This window comes from Aedes albopictus, chromosome 1 (assembly GCF_035046485.1).
Source record: "Aedes albopictus strain Foshan chromosome 1, AalbF5, whole genome shotgun sequence".
NCBI lineage: Eukaryota > Metazoa > Arthropoda > Insecta > Diptera > Culicidae > Aedes > Aedes albopictus.
In genome coordinates, this window is record NC_085136.1 from 74240879 (window position 1) to 74266541 (window position 25663).

General features: G+C 43.4%; 2 protein-coding genes across 2 annotated transcripts; both read right to left on the minus strand.

Moving 5' to 3' along the window:
• Positions 1–378: 378 nt before the first annotated feature.
• On the minus strand, positions 379–20233 carry LOC109422075 (uncharacterized). The gene is made up of 12 exons (XM_062844843.1): positions 19273–20233; positions 18981–19214; positions 18842–18912; positions 18702–18790; positions 18376–18644; positions 15969–16322; positions 2403–2993; positions 2120–2332; positions 1968–2056; positions 1818–1906; positions 1523–1758; positions 379–1460 (listed from the first exon to the last, which is right to left on the minus strand). Exons 1-12 carry the CDS (start codon positions 19946–19948, stop codon positions 1093–1095), a joined length of 3279 nt encoding a protein of 1092 aa, XP_062700827.1. The 5' UTR covers positions 19949–20233; the 3' UTR covers positions 379–1092.
• Positions 20234–21841: 1608 nt separating this feature from the next.
• LOC134288629 (uncharacterized) lies at positions 21842–25200 on the minus strand. Its single transcript, XM_062854010.1, has 3 exons — positions 24378–25200; positions 23724–24318; positions 21842–22040 (listed from the first exon to the last, which is right to left on the minus strand). Exons 1-3 carry the CDS (start codon positions 25198–25200, stop codon positions 21842–21844), a joined length of 1617 nt encoding a protein of 538 aa, XP_062709994.1.
• Between the last annotated feature and the right edge of the window lie 463 nt (positions 25201–25663).

The following is a 25663-nucleotide window of genomic DNA, read 5'->3' on the forward strand; positions in this document are numbered from 1 at the left end:
ATAAAACACGCTTTTGCCACATCGCGCCTCGGCTCGAGTAGCTCCAGGCATATCAGTTTGCAGCGGCTTTCGTAGCTTGGCAAGTTTAACGGGTGCCTCCAACTGAGGTGACGAAGGGCGAAACGAATGAATTTACGCTGGACGGCCTCAATTCGTTGAATTTCGTTCCTGTAGTACGGTGGCCATACGACGGATGAGTATTCTAGTACTGGACGCACAATAGAACAATACAAAGCTTTCAGGCAGTATACGTCCGTGAACTTTTTGCAGAAGCGAAACAGAAATCCCAGCTGTGACGAGGCTTTTGAAACGATGTACGCCACATGGGCTTTGAAGGTCAGCTGAACATCCAAGAGAATACCCAAATCCTTCACTGTAGTTTCACGCTTCAATCGGGTTTCCACCAGGGAATAATCAAAGTGTAATAGGGAGCGTTTACGGCCGAACGAAATTACCGAGCATTTTGACACATTTAGCGACATTCGGTTGACACGGCACCATCGAGCGAAAATTTCCAACTGTTGTTGCAGGAAAGACGCATCATTCCGGGGCCATTATTATGAAAATAAACGAATTGATTGATTTATCTTTATTTGAGAGACTTTCAGCCCTTGGCTGGTTCGTCTCTAGTGAAAGTAAACAAACGTTTTGACAGCAAATTGGGAGGATCCAGAGCAAAAATAGATTCGCTCTAAAATTGTGGGAAATACCGGCACCCGACACCCAAAAGGACACGCAGTGGACAGCCCAATCAGCGAGACGACGGAACGGAATCACCTTGGGATTAGCGCGGAGTGAAAGTAAAACCCGAACTACAGGACGTACGTGGTTGAAAGATGTTTATTGCGCGAAAGTATACATTGGAATGAAAATGTGTTGTCACTTCTTCTCTCTCGATCATTGTAGTTGGTAGCTCTGCAGCGCAGGGGCGGCGTAGTGAAAAATGTCACCCCCATCTACACTGCGCCAACATAAATAACCGAAAACGAAATAAGTAATCGTTAAATTGTTTATAGTCGTTCAAATATGTATCGTGGCATAGAAATCGATCTTTGTAGATACGCCCGTACTAAGCGCGAAAATTGTTCATTATCAAACGCAACTAACTTTTAATAACCTGGTGGCAACCAGAGGTCTAGCTTTTCCGCATTGGAAGCTTCTCTTCCATACGATCTGCTCGATCCAATCCAGATGGTGATCAATACGATTAACAATTCCAATTCTGGGGGCTGGACTGATATGCGGGTTTTCAAACGCAGTGCTCCCTATTCCGATCACCGTGAAGCGACAGGTCCGACTATCTACCATCTGCACAATACTTCCGTTGAATTTGTCCGTTTCCAAGCTTGGATTGATCACGCAAGCCTGGCCGGGGTACAGGCGATGTGGTTTTTGGATCACCTTAACGCATTCGTCCTTCGTACCGATGTAATCATATGTCGATTTTGGCTCAAGCGTGACTAGAGTTTAGGTAAAACAGATTATAAGAGTTGTGACTTCGAAATCAATGACAAAAACTCACGCTCCAAATTTCTCAAAAGCTTTGTTTGTAACGTGGCATCCTTGAGGTTATGCGACAAGCTGTTCGTCAAACAGGCTGGAACCAGTTGACTAGTTAGTGCAACGGCAGTGGATAACCTCAGAACTCCGATATCATGTTGAAAGTTGGTGGAATTAAAGTCGGAATGGCACATCATGTCCGAAATGTTGACCATGTCATGATAGCTAATCTTAGCTGTTTTGAGACGACGATGGTGCCTTATTGAAAATGATAAGGACTTAGAGGTGTATGTTTTGGATCCAAATATTCAGCTTACCGTATGCATTGGCACGAAGACAATATGTAATTTTCTGTAACAAGTACACCAAGGCAAATGATGTTTAGAAGATCATCATGGAGCGAGACCTGTCAAATAGGAGATCGATTGCTGCGAATTTAGGCATTACCGCATTACGACATAACTCACCACATGCGGGGGATGTTCTAACGTAGGGTCCCACGAATTTGCACAGACTCCGCCGCTTTTCTGAGTCAGTCTGACGAAACGCTCGCATTCTGAATGAATAATAAGTAAATTAGTATTGCAATTCAAGTGACAATCGTGCTGACCGTCACTACCTCTTTCACTGATTCTTCCAATTTTTTTTCTTGGCATAATTCCTTCGATCCACGTGATATACGGCTGAAGACTAATCAATATGGTGTATCTTTCTGCTGCGTTACCTTCCATCTCGGATGACACGATTCCCGACAAAACCCATGTCCCAAGTAAATCGACATCGTTGTTGTGATACAGTCCCGATCCACGGTCAGCGATGCTCTGTTTTTTCTCTACCTCGAAAACGAACAAAAAAAAACAATAATAGTCAACTCAATAATCAATAAGTAGAAACGATCTCACCATTACGATAGACGGCACAATACTGATTTGAAGAGAGCTTCAGTCCGGCTTTGGAGCACTCCTGGCGTTCAAGAATGTAGACGTTTGATGAGTCTAGTTCATTGCTTGATTTTCCAGTTGCCATTGTTTGCCAGCCAGCGATGTAGGCAGATTGTCTTTTGAAATTCCAAAACTCCGAATTGTTGCCCGGGACAATGCAGATGTACGTCACATAGCGTGTATTCTTGACCGGCCAGCTGGTCACCAGAAGCGCTACGTTGTGACCCGAAGTGTCCGGGTGGATATGAACTTCTCTGACGTATCGCATTTGCACGTTTATACTACGATGCTCCAAGCGATTCAATCCGAAGTAAAGTTCAAAACTGTCCTGTGGCAACGGTTTTCCCGTGGCGTGATCCATGACACACTGTGCCGTTGTCAAAACGCGCTCCTTGCTGATCAAGGTACCACTACATATTAGTTCGAACGCACCGGTGCTCTGATTCCGATGAAAAATTGCCACACTCCACGGCCACTCTTCATAAACTTCTATTTCATGGTAATAGAATCCGCATTTGTCATCTACTCCCAGCAAAGGAAGCTCTGGATCGACTGAAAGCATAAGCAGAGTTGTACAGAAGACGTTCTATTAAGATAATCAACAGGAAGCAACAGGTCGTCAACGTAAACTGCAATAATTATGATTCGCTTATAATTTGTCATAAAGTATAGGGAACTGCACGCCGCGGTTGCTAGGGAAAATTCTTTTAAGTCCTTGACGTTTCGTGGCCTTGTTGTTTACGATTTGGACTTAGAAAAATTTTGCTGGTTTTACTGAGGTGCACCCAGGTGGGCAGGGTGGCTTTGATTGAAATTATCAACGCGTGGTTCGTGGGTGGCGGAATGCGCGCGTTCGGGCTCCTACTTGCAAGATTATGAAACCTGACTTGACTACAGTTATGAAGTTCAGCAATTTGTAAGGCATGATTAGCTGATGTCAGGATGAATCATTGACCACATGGTCACTACTGTCCACTCCGGGAACTTCCGGGATGACCCGAAACAACCTGGAGAACCGGTGATAGGGGTCAATTACGTTTATTTAGCAAAACATGATGAAAAACACCACGGCTCTTTTTTTATGATTTTTCGTCAATTCACTTGTGACTGCATAGCAATACTGGCCATGGTTCCCATGTGCCACTTTCGAAACTTCCGGGATGCCCTGAAGAACCGACATTAGAGGATAATCATATTCTAACAGAAAAATGTGTCATGCGACGGATCTTCCTTCATGAATTTTCATAGATATGTTTGAGGTTGTATCGATGCTAGACATGGCCCCCATTATTGGCCACTTCTGGAACATCCAGGTACCCCGACGGAAACGACAACAAAAGCTAATTACGATCATACAACAAAACATGTAATGTGACCATCATGATTTTTAATTCCTATGTATGTGGTCGTATCAAAAGTGGCCACACTCTTGGTTGACCATTTCTGAAACTTTCTGGGGCGCCCTGAGGGAACCGATGGCCAGAATCAATGAATTAACTACATCGGCTGTTTTCCTACTCTCCGCATCGACCGATGTGGCGCTAGCTTCTATGCGCGAAAAATCGCTAAAAGTAAAACGCAAAAATATTGTATGGCGAATAGCATCTAAAGGCAAATTTATCGAAGTGGAATACATTATTCGAAAAAATATTTGGTAGTGGTTGCGCACAATGGTGACTACTATTAAGCCTACCAAATATTTTTTGGGCAAAAGCTTTCTATTTCAAGTAATTCAATTTTAGATGCATTTCACCATACAAAATAAAATGGATTTACTCCTGCTGATCAACTGTGGGTGTGCGCCAAGCGGGTAGTCCATTTGGTTCATTCAGCGACGGTTTCATCGTGTTTTTCGAGAATATGCTTGTGGTTACTGCTAAAACTTAGAGAATGCCCTCAAGAGACTGATGGCATATTGAACAAACGCGTTCATATGACAAAATGTGGTGTGTAACGCATCTTGGCTAGGTCCAGAGAAATATCTGACAGGATAAAATAATGCCTGATGGAACTTCCGAAGGATTCCCTGGCGTAATTCCTGGAGGAATCCCTTTCAAAATGTTTGAAGGCATCCTCAACGGAATTTCTTGAGAAACGTCCGTCTGGGAATTCCTCCGGGTTCTCCTCCTCCAATTCCTCCAGGAGTTTCTCTAAGAGTTCATCCTAAATTGTTTCCTTAAGTAAGTATGAGAGTTTCTTCCAAAACTTCTCCGGGAATTTCTTCTGTAATTCCGCACAAAGTCCTTCCTGGAACTCCTCTGGGAGTTTCTTTTTAAGTTCCTCTGGAATTCCCCCCGGCAGTCCCTTTTAAATTACACCAGGAGTTTCACGTAGAAATTCACTGTGAGTTTGTCATAATTTCCCCCGAGAGTTTATGCTGAAATTCTTCCACAGGCAGTTTCTCATGAAATTCCTCCGGGAATTTCCCCAGGAATTCCTACGGAAGATGCTTGTAGAATTTCTTTAGTTCATTCTAGAATATCTCTGGAAGTTCCTTCTGAAATTCCTCCGAGAGTTCATCCTGGAATTCTTCCGGGAGTTCACTCTGAAGTTCACGCGGAAACTCCAACGGTAGTTCGACCTAGAATTTATCTGTGAGTTCGCCATAGTATTCCTTCAGAGTACCATCCGGGAGTTTCCTCCTAGAATTCCTCTTGAAATTCCTCATGGAACTTCCTGGATCCCAAAAATGCTTCAGGAGTTTATCACAGAATTGCTCGGATGTTCCTCCTGAAAAACGTCCGGGAGTTCCTTCAGGAAATCTTCCGGAAGTTCCTCTGGAAGTTCGTCCTGCAATTTCTCCTAAAGTTGTTTCTGGAATTCTTTCTGGAAATTCTTCTGGAATCCTTCTAGGAGTATCTCTGGAGTTAATCTGAGAATTCCTCCCAAAATTCCTCCTTTCTTATCGAAATTTCTCTGAAGGGTCACTTTGAAACACCTTCTGAAATTCCCACAGGAGTTGCTCGTGAAATTTCTCATTAAATTTCACAGGGGACTCTACTTTTATTTCTTAGGAGGGTTTGCCTTAGAATATCTCTAGGAGTTTCTCCTAAAACTCTGGGACTTCCTATTGAAATTCCTTCTGGAGTTCCTCCTCCTCTGAGAGTTCACGCTGGAGCCCCTACGAGAGTTCATCCTGAAATCCTCCGGGAGTAAGTCATAGTATTACTTCGGATTCTCCACTTGAATACTCTCCACGAGTATTCCTGGTACCTCTATGAGAGTTCCTCGTAGATCCTGGAATTCCTCTATGAGTTCGTTATATTATGTCTTCGGATGTTCCTCTTGAATACCCTCCTGGAATTCCTTCGAGAGTTCCTCATGAAATGTTACCAGGAGTCCCTTCTGAAATTTCTCTAGGAATTCCTTCTGGCAGATCCTCCTGGAAATCATCAGATAGTTCCTCCTAGAATTCCTGCGGAAATCCTTTCGGTAGTTCCTCCTGAAACTACTTCGTGAGTTCATCCTAGAATTTCACAGGGAGTTTCTCATGATATTCCTGCGAGAGTTTATGCTGGAATTTCTTCGGAAGTTCCTTCTTGAGTTTCTTAGGTTATTTTTTTGAAATTCCTTCAGGATTTCCTCGAGGAATTCCTGCGGGAGCTGCTCGTGGAATTTCTCCTAGAAAGTCAACGGAAGTTTCTCCTGAAATTCCCACGGGAGTTTGACCTGGAATTTCCGTAGAAGTTCCCCTGGGATTTCCTCCCAAAATTCCTATGGCGATTTCTCCTAGAATTCCTTCGGTAGTCCTTCCTGTAATACCATCGAGAGTTCGTAAGAGTATTTCTTCAAATGTTCCTCTGATTGTTCGGATCCTGGTGGCCGCTCTAGCTACACCAAAGTTAAGGAACTTCTGGGAGATTCCCTGGTCTTGTTCCTGGAGAAATCCCTATCAAAAGTCGTTAAAAATAATTTGTGGCGCTAGTGATTTCTGACAGATGCTGTGCCAGTTATTTTTCCAGAAGCTCCACCATGTATCATTCCATGAGTTTCGTAAAGGATTGTGCGTAGTGTTTCACCAGGGATTTTTCTGAAGATTCACTAGTAATTTATCTTGAATTCCACCACTGACTGCTCCAGAAGTTCAGCTAGAAGTTCTTCCAGAAATTTCTCCAACAGTTCCGGAGGGTATTCTTCGTGGTGTTTATCAGGGATTTTTCCTGGAAATCCATCAGGGGTTGCTCTTAGAGTGCTGCTTCATTCCCCCAACAGCGGGGGTAAAAAAAAAGAGTACTGCAGGTGATTACTGCTGCAATTCCTCTCAAAATTTCTTTAGAAATTCCGCCATACAGGAACTCCGCTAAGAAATTCATACAGGAACTCCGCTAAGGACTCCTCTAAAATTTACGCAAATTACTGCTCTTGAATTCCATCTGGGTTTTTTTTTTAAGAGATTTATCTAGGAGTTCCGCAAGGGCAATGCACTGCATCTGGATTATCTCTGCCAGATATTTATTCAACAATTCCAACAGAGATTTCCTCAATATATTAGTCAGAGATTCCTCAAACATTTTGCCAGACGTTTCTCAAGAAATTCCGTTGAGGATGCCTTCAAACATTTTGAAAGGGATTCCTCCAGGAATTACGCCAGGGAATCCTCCGGAAGTTCCATCAGGCATTTCAAAGGAATGAAGGAATTTCAAAAGGATAACCTAAGAAACTCAAGAAGGAACTTCCGAAGAAATTCCAGCATAAACTCTCGCAGGAATATCATGAGAAACTCCCTGTGAAATTCTAGGATGAACTCACGAAGTAGTTTCAGGAGGAACTACCGAAAGGATTTCCGCAGGAATTCTAGGAGGAACTATCTGATGATTTCCAGGAGGATCTGCCAGAAGGAATTCCTAGGGAAATTTCAGAAGGGACTCCTGGTAACATTTCATGAGGAACTCTCGAAGGAATTCCAGGAGGGTATTCAAGAGGAACATCCGAAGACATAATATAACGAACTCATAGAGGAATTCCAGGATCTACGAGGAACTCTCATAGAGGTACCAGGAGGATACTCGTGGAGAGTATTCAAGTGGAGAATCCGAAGTAATACTATGACTTACTCCCGGAGGATTTCAGGATGAACTCTCGTAGGGGCTCCAGCGTGAACTCTCAGAGGAGGAGGAACTCCAGAAGGAATTTCAATAGGAAGTCCCAGAGTTTTAGGAGAAACTCCTAGAGATATTCTAAGGCAAACCCTCCTAAGAAATAAAAGTAGAGTCCCCTGTGAAATTTAATGAGAAATTTCACGAGCAACTCCTGTGGGAATTTCAGAAGGTGTTTCAAAGTGACCCTTCAGAGAAATTTCGGTAAGAAAGGAGGAATTTTGGGAGGAATTCTCAGATTAACTCCAGAGATACTCCTAGAAGGATTCCAGAAGAATTTCCAGAAAGAATTCCAGAAACAACTTTAGGAGAAATTGCTGGACGAACTTCCAGAGGAACTTCCGGAAGATTTCCTGAAGGAACTCCCGGACGTTTTTCAGGAGGAACATCCGAGCAATTCTGTGATAAACTCCTGAAGCATTTTTGGGATCCAGGAAGTTCCATGAGGAATTTCAAGAGGAATTCTAGGAGGAAACTCCCGGATGGTACTCTGAAGGAATACTATGGCGAACTCACAGATAAATTCTAGGTCGAACTACCGTTGGAGTTTCCGCGTGAACTTCAGAGTGAACTCCCGGAAGAATTCCAGGATGAACTCTCGGAGGTATTTCAGAAGGAACTTCCAGAGATATTCTAGAATGAACTAAAGAAATTCTACAAGCATCTTCCGTAGGAATTCCTGGGGAAATTCCCGGAGGAATTTCATGAGAAACTGCCTGTGGAAGAATTTCAGCATAAACTCTCGGGGGAAATTATGACAAACTCACAGTGAAATTCTACGTGAAACTCCTGGTGTAATTTAAAAGGGACTGCCGGGGGGAATTCCAGAGGAACTTAAGAAGAAACTCCCAGAGGAGTTCCAGGAAGGACTTTGTGCGGAATTACAGAAGAAATTCCCGGAGAAGTTTTGGAAGAAACTCTCATACTTACTTAAGGAAACAATTTAGGATGAACTCTTAGAGAAACTCCTGGAGGAATTGGAGGAGGAGAACCCGGAGGAATTCCCAGACGGACGTTTCTCAAGAAATTCCGTTGAGGATGCCTTCAAACATTTTGAAAGGGATTCCTCCAGGAATTACGCCAGGGAATCCTTCGGAAGTTCCATCAGGCATTATTTTATCCTGTCAGATATTTCTCTGGACCTAGCCAAGATGCGTTACACACCACATTTTGTCATATGAACGCGTTTGTTCAATATGCCATCAGTCTCTTGAGGGCATTCTCTAAGTTTTAGCAGTAACCACAAGCATATTCTCGAAAAACATGATGAAACCGTCGCTGAATGAACCAAATGGACTACCCGCTTGGCGCACACCCACAGTTGATCAGCAGGAGTAAATCCATTTTATTTTGTATGGTGAAATGCATCTAAAATTGAATTACTTGAAATAGAAAGCTTTTGCCCAAAAAATATTTGGTAGGCTTAATAGTAGTCACCATTGTGCGCAACCACTACCAAATATTTTTTCGAATAATGTATTCCACTTCGATAAATTTGCCTTTAGATGCTATTCGCCATACAATATTTTTGCGTTTTACTTTTAGCGATTTTTCGCGCATAGAAGCTAGCGCCACATCGGTCGATGCGGAGAGTAGGAAAACAGCCGATGTAGTTAATTCATTGATTCTGGCCATCGGTTCCCTCAGGGCGCCCCAGAAAGTTTCAGAAATGGTCAACCAAGAGTGTGGCCACTTTTGATACGACCACATACATAGGAATTAAAAATCATGATGGTCACATTACATGTTTTGTTGTATGATCGTAATTAGCTTTTGTTGTCGTTTCCGTCGGGGTACCTGGATGTTCCAGAAGTGGCCAATAATGGGGGCCATGTCTAGCATCGATACAACCTCAAACATATCTATGAAAATTCATGAAGGAAGATCCGTCGCATGACACATTTTTCTGTTAGAATATGATTATCCTCTAATGTCGGTTCTTCAGGGCATCCCGGAAGTTTCGAAAGTGGCACATGGGAACCATGGCCAGTATTGCTATGCAGTCACAAGTGAATTGACGAAAAATCATAAAAAAAGAGCCGTGGTGTTTTTCATCATGTTTTGCTAAATAAACGTAATTGACCCCTATCACCGGTTCTCCAGGTTGTTTCGGGTCATCCCGGAAGTTCCCGGAGTGGACAGTAGTGACCATGTGGTCAATGATTCATCCTGACATCAGCTAATCATGCCTTACAAATTGCTGAACTTCATAACTGTAGTCAAGTCAGGTTTCATAATCTTGCAAGTAGGAGCCCGAACGCGCGCATTCCGCCACCCACGAACCACTCGTTGATAATTTCAATCAAAGCCACCCTGCCCACCTGGGTGCATCTCAGTAAAACCAGCAAAATTTTTCTAAGTCCAAATCGTAAACAACAAGGCCACGAAACGTCAAGGACTTAAAAGAATTTTCCCTAGCAACCGCGGCGTGCAGTTCCCTATACGCAAGGATCGTTGCTGAATCGCTTGAAGCCGACCATGGCTTGTTGTTCAGCTCCAGCGTTCAAGATAAAACTGGACTATTTCCGAACATACAGCGTCTTTCTTTAGCCTTTCGTGGACAAACTACTCGGGTGTTCCATGAAAATCTCCTCGCCTGACAGATCCCCTTGAAAAGGCGATGATTGCACCCATCTGATGAATCTGCAAATCCAACCACGATGCCATAGTGGTGTTGCGTGTACGTACACGTTGCATTACACGAACACTACCTGAGTTACTGGTTGAAAATAGTAAACAAAAATCAGCTGTTCCCGGCAAAATCAAAAGGGTATATTTTCAACCAGTAGATTTACATTAGTGTTCGTGACGCCACGCTGCGAAACCACTATGGGAACGTTCATAAATTACGTCCAACATTTGGGGGAGGGGGGGAGGTTTAGGAAAGTGTGACTGTACGTGTACAATATATGGGGAAATGGCGTGACAGAGGGGGGAGGGGTCCAGAAATCCCGAAAAACGATGGACGTAATAAATGAACCTTCGCTATAGCGTTCCGATGCCGGATACTGGCATATCTGACTACAGAAGAGTACGTCTCGGTATAGTCAATGTCCTTCACCTGCGAAAACCCCTTAATAACGGGTGTTTGCGCTAAATTCCGATACTAAAATTTTGATCACTACTGTATAAGTTCAAATCTACCAACAAACACGACAAGATCACTTAGGTAGCTATACTGGGTTGACAATCTTCCTTCTCGTCACCACTGCGTGAAGATAACAAAAAAACAATCGTCGTCCGAAAGAACAACGGTGACGATTAGCCTTTTCGTCGCCGACTGTGGGCGTCACGACGAAGCTCAATCATAAATAGTCACCCACCAACTTTTTCGTCGTCCTCATTGTTCCCTGGAAACGAGCGACGACGGGCCAAGCGAACGCCAGCTGGGAATAGCTTTTATTGGCGTTTCGGCACTTACGGTGGTGTGAAACCTCACTAGCTCTGTTGGTAAGAGTGCTGGATTGGCAATCTAGAGGTTCGTTGTTTGATTCCAGGTGCAATTATTTTTTTTATTAAAAACTATTTTTTTGTGTGTTGCTGGTGGCATCATTGACTCCATCGGCTAGACGCACTTGGACGAAGAGCGAAACAAAACGAATGAAGATTTTGTTTTCGTCAGGACGCAAGCCCTTCACGACGATTCGCTGGCTTGAATGAGTCATCCGATGTGGAACGAGCAACGCTGATGATCTAGTTTTCGTTCTCGTCGTCGACTTTTTTGGTCGTACGGCGACGATTTTCAGCCCTGGTCGGCGCACAAGTTGTTGGCCAGTATGCGGATTTCAGAAAAGATTCGCAATAGTACGCTATATATTATGCCTCTCAAGAGAAATCAGAATATGGCGATTATCTGTCTCTGGCTTCTGATATTAGCGCGACAGTCACTAATCATAACACCGTCACCAGATTTAAAAGTATATAATTCCACTATATGGGGTTTGACAGCAAGAACACTCATTCCACTGAGCTACTCTTGCCGTTCGTCACAAATACATTCAAAAATGCAGCATCCATTTATTACGTAACGCTAAAATCGACATTTTTCGACCCCCCCTCCCCCCTACGTAACGCTTTTTTGTATGAAAATCCTAAAATTTGTGTATGGGCCGTAACGCTCGGCTGTACTCCCCCCTCCCCCTAGAGCGTTACGTAATTTGTGGACGGCGCCAAACATCTGTCACTTCGCGAAACCCACGTGGTTTTGTTTTTGGCGGGATCACTTTTTCTTTTGTTTTGCCTTGCGACTGTCATGCGGCGGTATGCCTTGCGAGCGTACGACCGCCGCAGGACTCTAATAAAAGATAAGCGCGACAATACACTACAAAACGGTGTTGAGATAATTGCATATTCTGAATCTGCATTCCAAACTGAGCGGAAATCCAAATTTTCACGGAGACAAATTTCGTTCGTTTGAAACAAAAATATTCATGTTTATTCGGTAAACTGATAAAATATTTAAAACTAAAATATTAATTTTTAAAACTGACTTAATTACATTATTGATTTCTACAATACCCATTGAAGAGCCCCCCGTTCCGCCGTCGAGAACATAAACAAAACTCTCAAGTTCCAGCTGCAGCACCAAACAAGATTTCTTCTTGCAAAAAAGTCAAGTTTCACCAAAAGTTTCCACGAAATCCCATTGATTTCGGGAGTGTATGTTATCTACATGATGTTGGCATTGAAAGTGCCACGCGGGAAGTGGGTTTTCCTAGAGAAGTAAATGACTTTGTAAATTTAATTGGAAAACAAATATTTCCGTAGGGCCGACTTGCCACAAAAAAAAAAACAAAAAAAACCGCATAATTGTGAACCAAAAGCGTATTATCTTCGCATCACCAAATCGAAGTCGCGGCTTCCTTGAGAGTTGCGAAGTTATTATGCGTTGCGCGAAAATTTGTACGCGCAAGCGCCCATACATCTCCGCCTGTAAGAAAAATAATTTCGGTGTTTTCGGCGCAGTATTCCTTGGCCAATTCGCGCACTTATTGTAGAAGACACCATAACGATTAAACATACCAGCGGAGGTCTATTAGCGATTTTGCACCTTTTTCGCTCTCTATTTTCTTGCAACGGGTAATATCTCATGCGAAGCTAATGTCATAGCTAAAACAATGATAATGAACCATTTTACGAGACGTTTCGGATCAGCTGATCGCTCATTTCATGAATGAAAATTTGACAGGAGGTTGCGCCCAAGCCCGTGAGTGTTAATATCAATATCAACACTGTTGTCGTTTCGTAAAATAGACTATGGACTGAGTGGACTGACGGCGGCGTTGTCATAGAGACGTCCTCAAACCATAGGCCTTGACGGCATTGCAGTGCTGCCGCCTGGCGGGAGTCGTATGGCAAACGTGAGAAAAAACGAGACAAAACACGTTTGTTCATACTTTGTGTCGCACACGGTGACAGATACAAATGGGACTTCCCATTGAAGTGAGTACAGTTTTGCTTCCGTCTTCTTCTTCTTCTTCTTCTTCTTCTTATTTCAGGCCAACTAGCACCGTTCGGCGCCAGTTGTGTTTTACGTCGGCTGGGTCTAGGAGCTAAGCCTTAAATTCCGACGCCCGAGGGAGACAGCCACCACACCTGAGGACCCTACATATCGAACCCATCAACACATGGGCCGGGACCTACGGCTTTACTTCCTATCCGAGGGAAGACGTGATCACGGATTTTATGTCTCAGAAAATCCCATCGGCGTCGACGGGAAGTGAACCCCGACCGACTGGGGTGAGAGGCAACCACGCTTACCACTACACCACCGATGCCGACTTTGCTTCTGGACAGACGACAATGTTTAGGCTACAATTGATTTTAATTGTGTATTGCATTTTTTTTAATGGCTGATGGTTTGTTTTTAGTCTTTCAGAAATCTTTTAGGCGATTCTGAAAAATCTCAATAATTTTGTGAAAATTGAACCAAATCGTGTCAAAATTTTACAGCACATAGCATAAATGAAGTATCGTCAAACGGGGTTATTTGCAACATGGTGACATAAACTAAATGCGAAGTGTTTTCTAATAAGAATGAAAACTAGTATGCCCTACTATTTCAGTTATAGAGATTATGTGTACTAAAGGTCGATTTAGTGGAAAAAATAGTTTTGTTTCTTTGTTTATGGTTTAGCTACACTGTTAAAACGGTTTGCTCAATTTATGCCATAAAACAAGTATGAAAATCGTGCTTCACCTCTCCCCTATGGTAAGCGCGATAAGTCTGATGACCTTGCTTGCAGTTAGGGTATCTAATAGTAAGCTTAGCTCAACGATAAAAGTTTAATAAACTTATCGACTAAGTAATGTAAAAAATCATCATCATATTCAACAACCACTGTGGGGTAACTTGCAACAGTTGAATTTGACAAAACCTTCTATTATTTATTTTCATTTCACGATATTTTTGACAGAAATAACCGAAATGGATAATTTATTGATTACATAATGCGTTCATTTTCAAATGACAACTCATTTTTGACATTTTTAGCACGTTTGAAGGTCACGTTGTTAGGATATACCATATTTTGAAGTTTTATTCATGTTTCGTCTTGTTAATAGTTTAATTTAGTTTATGGACGCTTTCACCCACATCATTTCTGAACCAAGATTTTTTTTTTTTCAGATGAATACCCAAATTAGTGACTTTAATATATACAAAGTTGAACAGGTGTGTTTCAATCATGTTATTTTAGCTGAAATCGCCAAACACCACTTCAAACTGAAAACTACTTGAAGATGTCTCACTCTAGCTTTTCAAGAAATGACAATAATCATTGTTGACATTTTGTAACGAATACTGAGTCACGAGATCCCTATATATTTTATATTTGAGGGACGTGAGACCTGTTGTGAAACAATATAATGTCGTTTGCAATAACTACCAAATCAACTCTTTCAAGAAACAAATATATGTCAATTGGTTAGTGTACATCTTTTCAATAGATTTTTTTTCATGCAGAACATCACAAATTTACAAAACGACTAAGTACTGGAATGTTATCGCTGTTTAATGATAGCTAACTTAGGGGCTGTCCATTTATTACGTAAGGGGATTTTTACGATTTTTCGACACCCCCATCCCCCCTTGTAAGATTTTTTGTATGAGAACCCAAATATTTTTGTATGGAGCGTAAGATTTTTCAAACCCCCCCTCCCCCCATAAACCCTTACGTAATTAATGGACAGCCCCTTAGCCTCATGTCATGTGTTGCAAGTTACCCCACAAATGGGTAAACTTGCAACATGCATATATTTTGCACATCCTGATTAAGTGGCAACGTATTTTGGTAAATAAAGTGCTGCATAGTATTCTACTCGGGGTAATTAGCGTACACGATGCTTTACAGAATGTAACAAATGCTTAGATTTTTAATGATATTGCTTCAAAGTCGAAAAGTGTTGCAAGTTACCCCATTTGACGGTACTATCAAACGTATTTATCCAAATAAGGCTGTTATATAAATATTTCAATTAATGTAGCTTAGTGTATACAACAGTGACATGGGGAGACTTGATCCCTCGAGGATTACACACACATTATACACGTGAAAAATAAAATTCTATTTGGAAGCCTCTATTTACTCGGAATTCTAGTATATTCAATGATAAAACGTGTCAGATAATTATAATTTTAGTACAAACCATGAAAAGGGGGATCAAGTCTCCCCATTTTCAAAATACAGCATATCCTTAACAATTCAAGGAAATCTTATAATTTCAAATACTCCGTATGCATCAAAAAATGCAAGTAAACTTGAAAAGAAAATGAATGGGAAGCTTCTGGAGTTATTTTCCCTTTAAATCAACCATGTGCTCAAAAGGGGATCAATTTTGACCCATTTTTGAAAAATACATCATAAAACATGCCTCCATAAAAACACAGTTTTGAAAACTTTAACAATAATTTAAAGTCCTTCTGTTGTGTATAAACTTGCAAAAGATGGTTACCTGCCATTCTGTACGAAAATGGATCTAGTTTTGTGTTTTTTTTCTTAAAGTTACAGGCAAGTTAAGAAAAAGGGATCAAGTCTCCCCAGTCTCCCCTAAAGAGTATTTACTCAGCTTTATTCATATGGCCTAAGGTCCGGCAAGCAGCGTTGCTTCTTTTTAGAGTAGACGCAGGGCTGTTCGATGAAATTAAATTTCACCGTTCTTGTCCATTTTTTACGGTCTCGAGACGTCGGAACCAATTTTCATCTTCACGACAGCATTCAGTTGGCTGTAAAAGTTCGTTTTGCTTTGCATTTTTGCAACATTAGTTGACGCGTAAAATTGGATCATGGCACGGTTTCGTCCCCCTGTCCTGAATTTCCAGAAATCATCATAGGCTCGAAACATTTTATTTGTAACGCGTTTGTGTGGCATTTGTACTTTTGGCCATCTTTTATTTGAACTCCGACGAGTTACATGATAATGAGTCACTTACCTTGAGATTGCCCGTTCCAGATGCTCTGCTCAATCCAGTCCAAATGGTAGGCCATTCGAGCATAAATTTCCATCCAATACTGATTGGGGATTTCACCGTTTTCTTCATTGTGAACCTTCAGTCCCACCACCGTTGACATACACGATTGCCTGTTGGACGTCTGCAACGCAGCACCGGATGTTTTTCTGTATTGCAATTCATAATAGGTATTGTACATCACTTGATCAGTACTGTTGACGCATAGTTCGCTGGCAAGGTCAGACCTGTCGAACCACTCAGGATTACGCAGTGATTTGCATTTTTCATACAGGGATATTCTGTTCTCGTCCAACTCAGCAAGAATCATGTGGTCGTCTGCAAGAGTGCAATCATTTATAACGAAGTTGTTTAATTTTCCTAAAAAAATTGTCAAATTTCCAATGAAAATCGGCTTTTCGAATTTTAAAAACGGGTAGTGCTCAAAAGTTTCGTCTCCTCAAAATAAGTCCCCATACAAAATTTCAGCTCAATCGGACTTCGCTAAGTGTTGCCCCAAAGCGGTCAAAGTTTGGCTGTTTTGAAATACGAAAAATATTCATGTATAGATGAAAATTATATCCATCCCAACTAACAATCACGCATTTAAAAGGCACCATTATGACGAATTAATTCAGCATAATCGATGTGAATATACATGAGTTGTATATGTAGAGAGCAGAGAGAAAGTATATAGAAAGATACAAAGTAGAAGGAAAGGGACGGGCCAGGGATTGAACCCAGGACCTTTTGCATATAAATCAGAAGCGGTAGTCACTAGACCACCAAGCCCGTCTCCTAGGGGCACCAGGTTTCCGGAACATCCGGAGAAGTGGTCACTGTATCCGAAATTTCTGGAAACATGGTCCAATACTCTTGTTTTTCAAAATCATAAAATTTGATATGTCGTAAGCTAGGTTTCAGAACCGGTCAGAAAGTGGCCACTTCCTTGGGGGCACCTGAGTCCGGAACATCCGGACTTGTATCTGAAATCTCTAGAAACAAGGTCCAATACTCTTGTTTTGCAAAATCATGAAGTTTTATATGCTGCAAGCTAGTTTTCGAAGGCAAATTATAGGTTGCACTTCTATCTGATAAGGAGGTTACCCCAGTACCCCCGGCCATAAATCCGAAACAACGGAAAAATCCGGAACCATGATACCGGTTACATAAACTAGAAGGATTTTGTGATCAACTACCAAAATTTCACCAACTTTCGTTGAGAAACGGCTGAGAATAAGATTTTTGAAGTTTTGAGATTGGGTGCAAAATGAGGCTTAGGCACATAGGTTTTAATAACTTGGTAGTCTAAACAGTTTTAGCCATGATTTATCCCATAATCCGAACAAAGTTCCGAGTCAAACTATGACGGGCTGAAGGCGTTTATTTGACAAGTGAAAAGCACATTGTTCAGGAGCATATGCATAACGATACATCAGCTTAATAAGATGCAGGCAGTTAAACTCTTTTGTTAAAGAATCAATGCTTGTCGAATAAATTTCTTGTTAAACTTTTGAAAAGTGTTTAAATTTATCATTGTTGATACCGATGAGAAAAGTCGAACATTGACTATTTTCTCAATTGAGAAATCATTTAAACAGTTATATGCTGAGCAAAATTTTAGTTCAGCTCGAGGTTCAGCTATCATTACCATTATTAAGCAACAATTCAGCAAGCTTGCTTGTTTGTGACTTGCAATTGTTAGTTGGGTGCTTCTCGCTTTGTTTTTGACAACATTGCGAGCGGGAGAGCGAGGAAACAACCCACTGCTGGGTAAAAAGTTCAAGCGGTTTACTTATTTTTACGTTCTTTTAACGTATTTTTTTAGGTAATCTGTTTTTTCCGTGTAGAGCTTTTGGCGCGAACCATTTTGACACTTGCCTATTTACATTTTGTACAGCGCATGGGCTGTCGGCGCACAAGTTGTTGGCCAGTATGCGGATTTCAGAAAAGATTCGCAATAAGTGCTTCCTTCAAAGAGCGAAAGCTCACTGGAAGCATTGAAAGTGTCCGTGTCTTTAAAAAAAAGACATATTCCAGTATTATCGCCATGAACATTTCAGCAACTAAATTCAAATCTTCTATTTCAAATACATTTCACTCCCCCAACTAAAAAATTCCAAAAAGTAATTTTTTTCAAAAAAAAAAAATGAGATAACACCAGATATCGACGTTTCATGCACTTTTAAGGCATTTGGCATCAAACAATTTTTTTCGTTTTTGAAATTTTCATGTAGGTACATGGATATTTTTCGTGTTTCAAAACAGCCAAACTTTGAACACTTAGCGAAGTGCGATTTAGCTGAAATTTTGCAAGGGGACTTGTTTTGAGGAGACGAAACTTTTGAGCACTACCCGTTTTTGAAATTCGATGGTCAAATTTTTCCCATACATTCCATTGACACCCTATCACCCATCCTTTCAGTTACGAAGGACGTTTGCACAAGAATGTCGTACAGATTTTCCGTCCACTTGTTAGCCAAACACGCTGGGATTAGGGTATTACTGAAGAAAATCGTTGCATTCAGTTTAAGAATCGCTAAGTCGTGGCGTTTGCTATGGTCGGTATGCCTTGGATGACATACCAATTCTGAAATGGCCACTTCGCCGTACGCTTCGATTTGCACTTTTACTTCCAAGTATAGTGCAATGCGTTCTGGTCTAGAATTTGGAACACATTAAATTTGTAAAGTAAAACATTGAATTCCTCAACCTCACCGAACGCAGCTGCAAGTGGTAATGACATGGGACTCATCTACCAGGACACCATTGCACATATGTACGCCTCTCGGTTCAATTATCATCACCTAAGGAAAATCGAAATGTAGAGAATGAGAGTACTGTAGTGAAAAACTTACGGCGTGCCTATATCTATTGAGGCAATCCCCGTTGCGTCGTTTTTTCGTGAGTCGCTGGAATCGTTCGCACTCTGAAATAGAATTGATAAGCAAACAATAATCCATGTCATATACAACCCCATGAATAAATGTATGATACCTAGCTCACTAATTCGTTTCTGTCTCTTGTCCAGACGAGGTTCGCTCTGCGCAAAAATTTCCTTAACCCACGTTAAGTACCATTGAACGTTAACGAACACGATGTACTTGGAGGCATCAATTGACTGTTTCAATTCGTTGAACTTTCCAAACGAAACGATTCCCCTGAGCTGCCAACGATCGCCGTCACTGATGTACATGCCGCCGCCACTGTCTCCCGGTCCAGGACTGGCTCCTAAATCGAAACAGAGTTCAATTCGATTGATCCTAAGTATCCAGAGCTTTTATACTACCAATCTTATTTCCAGCGCAGAACACCTTTTCATTCAAACTTTTACCAAAGAGATTCGGGTCGTCCTTCAGACACGTCACATAACTTACCACGTACAACGCAGCCGTACGAAGCACATCCGAAATGGTTCCGCTCTCCGTCATTCCCCACCCTGTGACCCATCCGGATTTACCTTCTAGCTCTCGTAAATCACGATCCACCCTCTGATCCAGACAAATCGGGATCACTGTGTCGGAGTACTCCACTGGCAATCGCATTACCAGCACAGCGATGTCATTTTTATTTGACTCATATTCCGGGTGAACATGTATTTTACTAACATCACGAATCACAACGTTATCGGTTACCTTCGACAGATTATGCTGACCAAAATGAAGCTCAATCTCGTACAAAACTGGTGGTCGATGGCCACGGGCTAAACGTTTGACGCAATGAGCTGCCGTCAGGGTGTGCTTCTCGTTGACCAAAGTGCCCCCACAGCCATACTTGAACCGATCGGTACTCTTCAATCGATTGAACACTGCCACGTGCCATGGCCACTGACCTTCTTCCACCGGCCAACCGTCTTTGATCAGTGGACGCAGTCCGTGTTGTCTGATTCCACATTGGTAGGATGCATCGGAAAACTTAATCGAACACAGAAAACATAAAACTAGGAAGCACACAAACTGGTTCATCTTTTTTGGCTCGATCAGATCTTCGTCAAAACCAGAAAGCGACTAACGTTCTACACGCAGCCGATCTTTTCACAGAATCCACAACGTTTCAGATTATTGTCGGTTTTTCCCCTTATCGAACGCGACGATTTGAATCCGTCGCGGGTGAAACCATCGCCAGAGTCGTCGCCAGCTAATCAGCAGGCGGGAGTCTGACGTTTCTCCGATCTCACTAACACAAACAGCAGCAGAGGTGATGCTGGATTCGTTGCGATGATTCAGAAATGCCGACTGGAAGTTGGCAGCGCGTTTTGTTATTAAAGCAGCATACCGTGGGAAGCGACACAAGTTTTTCCAAGCCGAAAAACCCCGAAAAAAGTCGAAAAAAAAACCGGTAAAACCCGCAGAACTTTTGCGGGTTTTAGCGACTTTTTTGGGCATTTTTCAGCTTTTTTTGAAGTTTTTTGGCTTGGTGAAACCAGTGTCGCTCCCCCTGCAACATACAATATTGTCATAGTGAGTCATCTGAGCGTCTAACAATTAGTACAGTACATTTCGCAGCAAATTGGACTGTTGCCCAAGTTGTAAAATACTTGAATTTGAGCCATTTTACGAACCGACAACAATGTTGATGACAATATTGATTTTCACGTGGTAGTGTCAAATATTGCGAATATTTTGTAAAGTTTTTCTTTCGTCGTGCTTTTTGCGCGCCGGGCAGTTACGCGCAGCTTCATTTAAGTTGCGCGCAGCCAATCAGAATCAAAGAAGCAAACGCCTCCGTTGCGCGCCAAAGCTTGTCTGCGACCAAATTGATTGATTTATCTTTATTATAGAGACTTTCAGCCCTTGGCTGGTTCGTCTCTTTTCTAAAATCTGGTGAGCCATAAGGGCTCACCGGGAGAGAAAGAATACAGAGTTTAAATTGCTACATAGTTTTGGGGTATGTCTCGCTGTTTGTTGCTGTCGATGTTGTTTGGCCCGAGGGCCTCGCTAGCTCGGTTGCCATGACTGGGTGTCCGCGGCGGAGTGGGGTCTCTTCTTCCTCGTATCCGACCGGGCTGGTCGTAGGGGTGCGCTGATTGAGTGGCTGGGTCGCTTGGGGTGGGGCTTACCACTCGGGTCCCGGGGAGTCCGAGAGTCCAAGGTGCCCACGACCGGGATGAATTCGTTGGTTGGGTGGTAGGTCCATGGGGAAGCCCGAGGTGCTCCGTGGTTTGCGTTCTCGTGGGGGGTTGGTGCCCAACCCCAGAGTTTTTCTGGGTACCCTTTCCTTCTTGATCGACCGGTTTGGTCGCGGTGACATGGTAGTTGGGTGGGTCGCTTGAGGTGGGACTTTCCACTCGGGTCCCGGGGAGACCGGGAGGTCCGAGGTGCCCACGACCAGGGGTGGCTTCATCGCTTGAATGTTTGGTTCATGGGAGCTCCGGAGAGTCCAACGGTTTGTCTCTTGTGTGGGGTGGGGGCCCAACCTCAGAGTTTTTCGTCTGAGGGGGGCCCTAACCCGGGGGGCCTTGTGGGGTGGTGTTAGTTATGTGGACACCCGTGTGGGGTGGGCCTCACCGCTCGGATCCCGGAAAGTCCGGGGGGTCCGAGGTGCCCACGGTCGGGGTGGTTTCGTCGGCTGGGTAATTAATCCTTGGGTAAGCCCGAGGCGCTCGATGGTTTGCGTTCTCGTGGAAAGTTGGGACCCAAACCCAGAGTTTTTCGTCTGGGGGGGCTCCAACCCGGGGAGTTCTGAACGGTAGTGTTGTGTGAGTGCCCGTGACGGGGGCATTCTTTCCTCCTTGACGAACGGATTGATCGTGGTGTCGTGGTGGAGGGGTGGGTTGTTTGAAGTGGGACTTACCACTCGGATCCCGGGGAGTCCGAGAGGTCCGAGGTGCCCACGACCAGGGTCCTTACGCTGATCGCTCAAATGTTGTCAAAGAGGCCAGCTTCCTTGAGGTAGTTGATTACTTGGCGCTCGTTGACTTTGTCGTTGGCCAGTGACCCGGGGACGTCTGTCACCTGGTGCGTCTGACGGAGGGCCTCGTAAACTGGGATGGTGCACAAGAAGTGCTCGACCGTGTTTGGTGTGACACAGATTTCGCATTGTCGGTGGAAGCCGGAGCTGTTGGTGGTCATCCCGGATAAAAAATTACCATTTATTACATGGTAAATATTATTAACATATGACTGGTTTTATTGTTCACAATAAAACACACAGTAGATATATTGTTACTTTTTACAATAGAAACCAAGCTCATGTAGTTCGTACAATAAGTGAACATTAGCTTTATTAGTGACCAATTAATTCGATTGTTTTTCAATAGTTCTCTAATCATTCAAAGTTACTATAAGTAAAAATTAATTTAAGTTGTTTTTATACAGTTGGAAAAGTGCCTGTAACGTTCTCATGGACTTTTTATAAAAAAAAGAGTTTATTTCTCAATTACACTTGAAAACAATTCGTGACAAATAAATAACAATAAATATTATTGTTGCTTGGATCATGCTGATTCTGTATAATCAAATACAAAATCACTTGATATATTTTTTTTAGTTTTCGTTTTTAATTTGAGTACAGTAGATGTTTCGGTTTTCGAATGTTATTCGCTAACTGCAACAACTGACAGACGTCAAACCGTGTTGGCAGAGGAAGCTCTCAATTAATAATTGTGGAAGTACTTATAGAAAACTAGCTGAAAAGCAAGTTTTATCCAAGTGAGGACGTTACGACAAGAAAAAGATGAACAATGATTTTTGTATTGTTTTCCAATAAGTTAAAGGAATCTAGTAAATAGTGAACTACCATTGATAACAATACAAATACAATAAGTTTAATGGGGTTAATTGAACCGATGTTAAAATAAACATGCAATAATATTTGTTGTTATGTCAACAGATTTCGCCTTTGAAAAACCATAGCATTCATATTTCTCGGTAACATTTTTCTCCAACATTTACAGGTACTAACGGCCACATGAATTGTGAACGATTTATGGTATGGATCATATGACCTGAGGTCTGACTTATGATATTTGGCAGTTATTTGAAAAGATTGATGATAGATCTTATCAACAGCTGCCAAGCAATACATACCAGACAGACATCAGAGTGTTTGATTCTTATCATATAATGTACATATCATTTTGGCAGCCGTTAGTTCTCGTAAATGCTGGATATAAATATTAACGGGAAATATAAATTCTATGGATTTTCAAAAGCGAAAACTGCTTACAAATAACAACAAATATTATTGTATTTTTATTGTTACAACGATTCTTTTGACGTCATTCAATTAATTGTATTTGTATTGTAAGAACAATAAAAAACATTAGGATATATTGTTTTATTTTGAAAAATGCCCTAAAAATGTCTCATAAAAACACAATACATTCTATTGTTTTTCGCGACAAAATGTATGAAAATTTTCTCAAAATTTTATGGTTAAGATACATAACGACCACCATTTTTTATTGTAAAAGTGCCATTTACCATTCGCCGAATGGTATAGCACAATAGCGGTGATGGTGAGTGTGCTGTGCAAATTACAAGACGTTTAATGGTAAATAATTTTCGAAAAAATGGTGTTGTAACAATAAAATTTATCGTATTTTTATGATATTTTTTATCAGGGATACTATGTGACACCCGAGTGTGTCCCGTTCTGAGCCGAGGGAGGACAGTTTGTTCCCGCCGGTTTGGCAGGTCTTCGCCGGGCCCCGTGGATGGTTTAGATTTTCGTAGGAACAAAATCCTGTCCCGCCTCCATTCGTCGGACCAGGACCGCCATATGGTGTCCCTGACCCACTTTTTCACGTCGTCTGCTGGGGTTTTCGGTGTAAGGAGGGGGCTGTTCCTGCCGATGCCAGCCAGCTCGTCGGCTCGCTCGTTTCCGCGAATTCCGCAGTGCCCGGGGATCCACATTAGAGCTGTCAGGTGTTCGGCGGAATCTAATTCTGCCTGGACGCCCTGAATGAAGGGGTGTTTCGCTTTTGGGCTCTCGATTGCTGAGATAGCGCTCTGCGAGTCAGTCACAACAAGTACGGGTCGGTCTCTTGGGGCTGTTATTGCTTGGAAAATCCCTGCAGCTTCAGCCGAGAAGACTGAACATTCCGCCGGAAGTCGGTGTTGTTGTTCAGGTTCGGTACCGTGAACTCCCACTCCCACTCGTTCGCCTACCTTGGAGCCGTCGCTGTACCGGATCGCCCAATTGTGGTACCGTTTCCTAATCCTTTCGTGGAAATGTGCCTGAACTTGCTGAGGTTGAGCCTGCCGTCTGAAACGTTTCTTGATCGTGTTGTCCACTTCGGGTACCCTGGCCGACCAGCTTCTCGGCCCAAGCCGGTGGAGACCAGCCACCGGGGGAAGCGTGGCGTTGGCCGCGGTTTGGAGGGCCAGGTTTGCTTGCTCGGCGAGGAAGCAGCCTTGCCCGTTCTCCCGTTTTTTTTTTTTTTCAAAAAACCGATGGCTCGGTTGCAGGTGGTCAGCGCGACTTTGTGCCGAAAGGGCAGAACGCCAGCTTCGGCGCATGCTGCGCCTGCGGGGCTTGAGGGGAGCAGGCCGGAAATGGTTCTAATGGCCCTGTTGTGGATGGGTGCTAGCGTCCTGATTAAACGGTCTTGAGCTCGGCAGGTTAGCTCGATGCCGTACGTTATCCGGCTGCCAATGATGGCGTTGGCGACCCTCAGATGGGTGGCTCTGTCTCTCCAAGTTCTTTTGCTCGAGATGCTCCGAAGAAGGTTTAAACGGCTCTTGCAGCTCTTCTTGACCTGGTCGAAGTGGGCCTGCAGGGTGAGATGCCGGTCCAGGGTGACGCCAAGGGTCTTCAAAGTCTTTTTGGTGGGGATGGCCTCCTGGTTTAGGGTGATGGGTTTCCGTGGCGGCTGGTGGTTTTCCGCGCAGATGTGCAACCTCCCAAACTTGGCGGCGGAGATGTCCAATCCGGCTTTGGCGGCCCATTTGCCGAAGGCGGTGTTGGCTGCTTGGGCTTTCCTCCTTATGGCCTTCGGGTGCATTCCGATCACAATCAAGGTGATGTCGTCGGCGTACACCTTGAGGAATACGCCCCTTGGGATGGTCTGGTAGATTCCGCTCATGGCCACCAGAAAGTTGGTGACCGCAATTACCGATCCTTGTGGGACTCCGGTTTCTTCGTCGTGTGGGCTGCTTCGGTTGTTCCCGACGATCACCTGGAACGTCCTTCCGACAAGGAAATCCTTCAAGAACTGGAGTAGATTCCCGGTGATGCCCCATCGGGCCAACCTATCCAGGACGTCGGGGGCCATGCCCGGTTGTAAGCCTTGGCCAGGTCGAGGGAAATCAGCTCGATATGCTGGTTGCTGTCTAGCGCGTCGTCCAGGGTCTGACCTAGCTCTGCTAGAAAAGTGCCGGTACCGCGTCCGGCCCGGAAAGCGCGCTGCCGGTGGTCTAGGTGGCCACCAGGCTGTGCTTCCATTCGACCGGGAGCGCGCCCGAAGCCCAAATGTCGTTTACTGCTTGCAGCAGGCTGCGCTTGCAGCTGGGAGGTAGATTTCTGAGCATGGGGTAACCAAGCTCGTCCGGCCCCGAGGATTTCCCTTTTTCCTTGCTGAGGGCAAATTCCAGCTCGGGAAGGCGGAACGGGAGGTTGAAGTTTTGGCTCCGATCAGGGGGGACGGCGAATCTTGCGACTGCGGTGCGCGGAGATGGGTGAGCTTTAAGGAAGGGGATGGGGTAGTTCTCGATGGACGAGAGTCCGTAGAAGTACCC